Source organism: Branchiostoma lanceolatum, chromosome 16 (genome assembly GCF_035083965.1).
Source record: "Branchiostoma lanceolatum isolate klBraLanc5 chromosome 16, klBraLanc5.hap2, whole genome shotgun sequence".
Taxonomy (NCBI): domain Eukaryota; kingdom Metazoa; phylum Chordata; class Leptocardii; order Amphioxiformes; family Branchiostomatidae; genus Branchiostoma; species Branchiostoma lanceolatum.
The window spans coordinates 8389844-8397980 of NC_089737.1; the positions used below are offsets into that span (position 1 = coordinate 8389844).

The 8137-nt window shown below is 40.5% G+C and overlaps 1 protein-coding gene across 2 annotated transcripts; it reads right to left on the minus strand.

The window, feature by feature from the left end:
• Nucleotides 1-355: 355 nt before the first annotated feature.
• On the minus strand, nucleotides 356-7458 carry LOC136421948 (zinc finger protein 37-like). 2 transcript variants are annotated; one of them, XM_066409540.1, is made up of 3 exons: nucleotides 7319-7458; nucleotides 3021-4822; nucleotides 356-1982 (listed from the first exon to the last, which is right to left on the minus strand). In XM_066409540.1, exons 2-3 carry the CDS (start codon nucleotides 4816-4818, stop codon nucleotides 1573-1575), a joined length of 2208 nt encoding a protein of 735 aa, XP_066265637.1. In that variant the 5' UTR covers nucleotides 4819-4822; nucleotides 7319-7458; the 3' UTR covers nucleotides 356-1572. The 2 variants fall into 2 exon arrangements, with proteins under 2 accessions (XP_066265637.1, XP_066265636.1); XM_066409539.1 differs by lacking the exon at nucleotides 7319-7458 and adding an exon at nucleotides 6879-7020.
• Nucleotides 7459-8137: the final 679 nt, after the last annotated feature.

Genomic DNA, 8137 nt, shown 5'->3' on the forward strand with positions numbered 1-8137 from the left:
AATGTTTTTCTTGGATATTTGTTTGTCAATCTATATATAGTCTTAGCAACTTCATTACTTTCACCAGAAGGATATGTTTTCGGTTTTGCTACGGCGTTGTGGCTGTGGATTTAGAGTGTCTTTCCAGATTTATAATGTTACATGTTTGAAGCAATTTTCTTACCAGCGATGATCTTTTTGACGGCCAGGAAGAAGTCGAACTCCTCCTTGCGGCAGACGTAGGCCAGGACAAACATTGTGTCATTTAGTTGGAGTTGTTAATGCATAAACCTTCTTTATTGCTTTCTGGCTGGCGACAAGTTATGAGCGATGCACAAAAGACAGAAAAGAGCGATTTTAAAAAAGAATAATCATATCAATAACGTCAGCGTCAGTATTCTAGCCTCCTCAGATTATATTCATTAATTCAATTCCAGTAATATCAAAATCGCTTCTTCACCGTATAGATGAAATTACGTGAATCTGTGGGCGGTGGTTCGATCCAAGGATCAGCCCCTTTCTTATGTTGTGAAGGATTGCATTCGTCATTTCGTTTGGTATAAGCCCTAGTCTTCAAAACTCGGTGTGTTTTACCAAGCAAGACCTTATATAAAAACTGACAGGAAAGTACATGTATTTTTACTCTGTGCTCAAGTATGTACATTGCAAAAAGTACATGACACTAGAGGCTTAACATACAATACCGTGTCAATTTTACAGTAAAGAAAAAATATGCCTTGTCGTGACGAGTTGGTTACTGAATACAATCTTGAACACAATATTCTACCCTTACATTCATAGTGGTACAAGTCTGTTTTAGTCACTCATTACTAAGAATTAGTACACACTGCCTAGAAATTGTCGATCACGGCAACACACAAGACACTAATGTCTCACTTGTGATAAAGCTCTTGAGGATGAATTTCATTTTGTAACGTCTTTTCCTACTTATAATGAAGAAAGAAAATCATTAATGCAATGAACCAAAGTAAAGACCAATTTTTGATGAGCAATATGTACAGTATAGCTATTCTCACATACAAAGTATTAGAAGTTATTAGTATTTCCTCCTAGTTACGTAACGTAGTTATCAATGTATGCCATATCAAGATTAGTGTCTGAGAATCATTGTTGTTGTTGTTGTTTACTATGTACAATTGTTCATTCGTTCATTACTAAGCATGGTCTAATTTGGGAAAATCCACTTCCAAAATCCAAGACGTAGCTATGGGATCTAACTGTGTTAAGAAAAACTGAGAAGAATGTTTGCCAGAATCAAAGAATGAGAAGACAATATTGCTCATATTTCCAGTGATCATAGTACTTTGTCCACAACCCGCCAAAATCATGTGTTTTTTTCTTCTTTTTGTTCAACACCTATTGTTGCCATGGCAATGGGAAACACATGTTAAGGGGCCATTTGGACAATTATCAAAAATATGAAAATTGTACACAGTTAATGACTAAAAAAGAGGCAAAAGAGAAAAACAGCACTAAATGGACCTAAGATAGCTGTCACATTTACAATGTTTCAAGTTTGTAAAAAAAATACTTTGTATCCAACTTTAGAGCACTGCAACTTAACTTTGCATCCTAGTGACACTTTTCTTCTTTGATATCACTATGGTTCGCCTTTTCCTTGTTTTGTAAAGACTTACGCTTCTCGTGCATTAAGGCAACATGTCGCTTTAGCGTGCAATTTTGGGTCGACTTGTAGTCGCACTGCTTACAGTGGTATGGCTTATCCCCCGTGTGTGTTAGGTAGTGCCGCACGAGACTGTCTCTCCTATTCGCACGGTACGTGCACTGTCCACAGCGATGGGTCCTCTCGTTTGTGTGTGTGCGAATGTGGTCCTTCATTCGGGACGTGCATGTTGTCCGGTAGCCGCATATCTCACAGGCGTACGGTTTCTCGCCGGTGTGGATCCTGATGTGTTTGACCAAAGCAGATTTCGTCCCCGTGGTGTAGCCACAATACTCGCACACGTAAGGCTTCTCCAAACCTGGAACAAAAAGGAATATATTGGCGAAGCTTCTGGAGCGAGCTTAATAGTACATTTTACACCCGTTTCACAAGAATTCCCAGAATTGTACAGGAACCCGTCCGCGCAATCTCTGTGGCCGCCCGCCTATCACTCTATACCTTGTTAGTACGGTCTGGCATCCCAGCAGGCAGGTCGATGAAAGATTACCTACTTACGTGGTGTCCGATTTCGTACTAGTGGGAGTGTGTCAGTGAGTTCTCGGGACACTTATTTTGTTTGTATTTTGTCCGTATATATTATGGAAAAGGTTAAACTGTCCCCAATCTGAATCACCCAGTCTTCTTCATCTCTAGGATCTAATGGCTTTGGACACGTGACTTAACGCATATCAGTGACGTCAGCAATAGGTCAAATGTTGAGAGTCTATGTCGCCCCCCGGTTGAGAGAAGGTTGGTGCACCGTGATATCCGTTAATATTTTCCTCAGGTTACACTGCATGAAAATTGAAAGTACACTTACTTAAAGAACGGTTAAAGGTTCTGTTTCTTCACTTGAGTGAAAACGAAGCCTTTACCCATGCTTTAAGGTATGCTTAAAATTCGGATTTTGTGCAGTGTTGGTTTAAACCAGTTTATCAAGACTCTTTACCACACAGCCATGTGTCTTTACTGGTATGTCTTTTCTAACCAACCTTCATCGGGGCTTAATAAACTTCTCACGATGCGACAAGGAGAGGAACTCAAGTTCATAACACCCCTCAGAAGGAAGCAGAAACGTTACGAAAACGATGGCAGAAAATATCACCTGGCAATGCAGTGACTTTAAACTATGATATTGGATTTTGTTTTGTTTATTTGCAGTTCTCTATTGAAATTTCAAATGTTATATAGTGTATGTTCTTCTCATTGTTTGTTATGCAAGTTCTGATCAGCTGATTGTCTTGCTACCTGTGTTGGTTGTATTCTGTATTGTAATATGGAATTCGTCCCATTAAAAATTAGCATGTTCAAACCTGCAGTGTGGAAATATAATAGATAAATAACGATTGATAGAAACCTGTATGCCTTTTCTGCATGTGGTGTCGTAAGTTCTTCTCTGAAGTTGTCCTGTGGCTGCAGAGGCAGCATCCGAAGGGTTTCTCCCCTGTGTGAGTCCTGATGTGAATAATCATGGTGGACTTACCACGAGTTCTGTACCCGCACTCTTCACACACGTACACGTGCTTCTTCCGATTTCTACGTCTAATTTGTCGCTCCGGTGTTTCTTCAGACTTCACACCTGGCTGTTTGTTTGTTTCATCTTTGGATGGTTGTCCGCTGTAAGACGTTGTTCCAACCTTTCGTTTTGGGGACGACTTGGTCTCAGATTCTTGAGGGGGCCAAATTCTCGTCTTTCTATACTTCAAACTCGGATCGTGCATGGGGCTGGGATGCTTGCTGTTAATATCGTTGGACGGTTCCCCGCTGCTTGAAGATATGCCTTCATTCTGTTTTCGTTTTGTAGGTGTCTTAAGCTCGGATTCTTTAAGGGGCAAGACTTTCTTCTTCGTAGTCCTCGCAGCTCCGTGCAAGGAACTCGGCTGCTTGCTCTTTCCACCGTTGGAGGGTTTTCTGCGACTAGACGTTCTTCCAGCTTTCTGTGCTCCTTTCTTGCATGTCTTAGGCTGGGATTCTTCAAGGGGCCAAACTTTCTTCTTTTTAGACTTCACGCTTGGACCATGCACAGGACCTGACTGCTTTCTCTTCCCAACGTTTGAGAGTTGTCCGTCGCTAGATGTTGTGCCAATCCTCTGTTTTCTCTTTGTGAATGTTTTAGACTCGGATTCTTTAAGGGGCAAGGCTTTCTTACTTTCATGATTCTCTCTGCCGCTCATCAGATCGGATTCGACCGTTGAAGTGTCCTTGCGGTCATTGACCTTCATCTCTCCTTGCAGACCTGTCTGGATGATGGTGTTCCACCTCAGTCTTGTCTTGTAGCCAAGTTGTTCAGCTTCAACCAGGAAGTCGTTTGAAACGGACTCTAGACAGATGTCTCCGTTGTTCACATGATTTGGCACTACGTTGTTCAACGAGTTCTCCTCGCGGAGGGGTACAGATGACGTCACTGGTGAGCTCATCTGCATCTTTTGGCTCCTCGTGGTGTTGTGACGTAAGAGACCTGGGCTTTCCTGGTGTTCTAACCTTTCTAACACGACCCTGGCTTCACAGAACTGTAATTGGTACTTAGCGTCACTTTGAAGAGCATCAAAATACTTATTTTCCGACTTGGTTTGTGTACGTTTGGCGGCTTTCGTCGTTGTTTCGATGCGATCATTGGAAGGACGCGGTGTGTTTCTTTCTCCAGCAAGATGTTCATCTTTTCCCTTTGCAATGTTTTCCTTATGACGTATGGTATTGTGTTCAGTGTTGACATCGGCCGGCTTGTTTTGGGATACTTGGTCAGAGAGAAGTATATCTGTATGTGTAGGACGTTGTATGATACTTTCTTTACCTCGACAACACTCTTCCATTTCATGCTGCACTGTCTGCGCAGTTCCCGTATCAGGCATTCGATTTGATTTTATCTTTGAGTTATCCTGCTTTTGCAAATCACACTTCGTCCTTGCCGTTTCGTCTTTGGTATAGCTTAAACTATTATTTGTAGTCTGGCTTACGCTGAGTTCCAAGTCAGTATATTCCTGCGCCATTACGTCTCTCAGTAACATCACCAGGTGGTCTTTGCCGGTAGTATAACCTCCGATGTTGATGTCTCTTCTGCTGAGTTCCAGAACCACCTCCTCGAAGTACAGCCTGGGTAGCACGGCCATCGTAACGTCCGGAGACAGACCATGCAAGGGTTTTGGTACTGTGGCCATATTTCTGGAAGTAAATGAACATGTATTAGTTCATGGACCAGATCTAGAGGACATATCAGTACTATCTGGGGAGGCAAAATTTCCTTGTGATTTTTTAATAGTAGAAGGTTTGTGGTATATTGATGAAGGTTAGACATCCAGGTAGTAAGATACGCCAAAAATAGTTACTCAAGCAACTGGATAAAATTTTGATTTTTATAATTTTATAATAAAAATTTCAAAATTTTATCCAGTTGCTTGAGTAATCATTTTTGGCGGTTTGTGGTATATATTCTTATGTGATAGCCATTCTGGAATTCTAGCTTCATACGTGTTATCAGCCTTCAAACCTATCACCCTTGAATTAACCATCGGGTTTGTGCTTTACACAAGGGGAGGGGCAAAAAATAATAATCACAAATATGTTTCAGTGATAATTTACAGGCTGATAGAACCTGCTAAGAGGATCACAAATATGTTGATTTATTTTTGATATCCGGACTCAACATATGGTTTACGGCTTACTGCAAGAACAAGAATATGGACTTTTCATTTCATCACTTTAGTCAATTACGAATTATATTTACGCTGTGGTGAGCTTATTTCAGTTGATAACATTATTGTTATCATGGTTTTGTATTGGCTATTTTTCATCTTATTTCATACAAATTTGTTTTAGTGCCCTAAGTACACTTTGACTAATATTATTTTAACCTTGACCACTGACCCTCCCACGATGATTTTGATTTTATATTATTCACGTTTTATGTTAAAACAATTTTTTGTATATTTCAGTTCTGTATTTGTATCATCTTATCTTATTTCGGGAACTTCAGGAAGTGCAGTGAGGTATGACGAATGGAGATCTAAATAGACCAAACCAGAGTTCGAAATTCTTATGCCTTCGTAAAATTTTTAGAATGTTTTTAAAGTCTTGTTTAATTGTAGTTTATTAAGTATGTAAATATAGTTTTGATTTACATTATGTATTACTTTTGTCCATTGATCACTTCCTGTCACGTGGACGTGACTAACAAATGGAAAATATATAACTACGGAAACACAAACAATAAGCCAAGCCAAAAACAAGGCCTCCCTTCTTCGATTGACCCCATGACCTGGAATGTGGGCTTTTCCAATAGACCTTCACCCCAACTGTAGTGATGCGGACTGTCAGAAAAATTAATTAGTCCAAAAAAATGCGAAAGGCTTTGTCACGGAGATTTCAACACTGCCTCCTTTAAAATGAAACCCCGGGACTATATTTTAGGCAACCCTTAACGTTACATGTAAACGCACTGAGCCTGACCTCTCGATGTAGATACCATTAACCCGGTTTATAGACGTTAGGACGTTATTTTGAATCATTTATGTACAATAGTTTTTACGTGCATATATTTAGAATATTGTTATAGATTGTTATGCTTTCCATGTCTAAATCCCATTGTACTGTCTCGTCTTTGTTAGCAGAGCTGTCAGTGTTACCCTTTGTAACAGCCACAGGCTAGTTGGGCAGCCCTGGCTGTGTGTGCTGAACAGCTAAACCAATAAATTGATTAGAAAATAGAGATTTCTGATATAAAGAAATTAGGTACTTTCCCTGACTGCCCATTTAAACTATATACCTTAACAAATAAAATTACTCCTTTGAGATAACTAAGAGGTTTCTTGACGCAAAGTTGTCTTCTAAAAGAAAGGTGGCCCCTACCTCATATGCACGCCCCCCTCCTCAAGTTAAAGTCAACCATTCACAATCCAAAAATATTTCAGCTTTTACGTGGTTGTATCAACATCGTTTACTACAATATGAATGGGCGTTGTCAGTTCGCTATATTTTAGAGGGACCTTCCCTTGCTTGAGCTTTTAAAAAATGGTACTATGTAGCTTTCCTGAACTAATGTTACTACATAATCACAGTACACCGTTTGCGACCTTTGATCTTAAGTTCCGCCACCTGCCATCATGCTGACTCGTAGCCTACGATTGTCCACGAAGTTTTGAATGCCCCCCGAATTCTAAACAAACTTTTACGCCTACCAGTTTGAATGGTATGTCGTAATGTAACTTCTTTTTCCACCTACCTGATTTCTGAAGGAATTTGGGCTCAAAATTCGCCTGAGAATCAACAGGTATGTGCACAAGTTCACCTGTTACAGAATCCAAGATGGCGTCTGACCGCCAATTGCACCCACGCGAACTTAATGCAAATTAGCTACAACAATGGGGTCACCGCAATACCTGTGATGTTTTGTTTGTCCGCATGACCGGTTAATCTAGTGCCTTAATGCGCAACTCACCAGGGTTTTTTTAACGTCAAGTTAACTGCTAGAGTTAAGGGGACACTGAAAAGAAAAGAAAAAAAAGAGACACAACAGCCTCAGAACTCCACCGACTTCGTATGTCCAAACTGTGACCGCGACTGCCACGCTAGGATTGGTCTCCAAAGACATACAAAACGTTGACAACGCCACTATAAATTCCAGAGTGCTATCATTCTCCGTCAAGATGAAAGGATGCCTACCTACAATCCAGATTGATATGTTTGATCCACTCACACCAGGGTGAACGTCAACTCTTGTAGATAAGTGTGGTGGGTTCTTAAACTTTAAATTCTAACGCGTTCGTCTTGTATGTACACGTATATCACGCTCCTAGTGGCCGGACCGACGGTTACCGCCCCTAAGGGGGTCATTAACCCCAACCAGCGAGAGATTGTGTAAACACAGGCTAGTTCGCAGTGTAGCCCTCTTCAAACACGGGACCACCGCTTTACGTCCCATTCACGAAAGAACATCCCTATTATATAGTATTAAACCAGAGCGAAGTACTTACTATGCCTAAGTTGTGAGGAAACAGGTACAAACTGCCTTTCCCAAGGGCACAATATTAGCAAAGTGCTAGGGATACGAACCGAGGCATTTAGCTATTTGCATTAGGTGTTAAAAGTAATAAAAAAACACATTGTTGATAAGGCTATGTACCCTGCCACCAACAATGATAGAAAAGAAATACGTCATGCACACAGGGGAACAACGTTAATGATGAAATTACCGTATTTGGGACCGGCAATTGGGGAAGATAACTGTCTAAATCTTTATATGAGTCAGAACATAAGCAAGTAGCAAGTAACTGAGAGACATCAGCAACTTATAGACTACTACGCTTTTTAAAAATTTTTTGCCACTTCGCTGTGAATTACGTGAAATTGATCTGAAGGCCTAGGCCTTCCCTAGATTGATGCCAGTAAACAACAAGAAATTGAAATACTCTAAAAGTAGCACTATATATAACCCAAATAATCAAAAGAGAGGGGAGAATGTGAAGTACGGAAAGACATGTT

Excerpts from the sequence above, each read along its gene's own strand:
- LOC136421948 (XM_066409540.1), bottom strand. The coding sequence starts at position 4,818 with ATGGCCACAGTACCAAAACCCTTGCATGGTCTGTCTCCGGACGTTACG. Across the intron at positions 1,983-3,020 it reads CATGCAGAAAAGGCATACAG|GTTTGGAGAAGCCTTACGTG; the intron begins GTTTCTATCAAT and ends TTTTTGTTCCAG.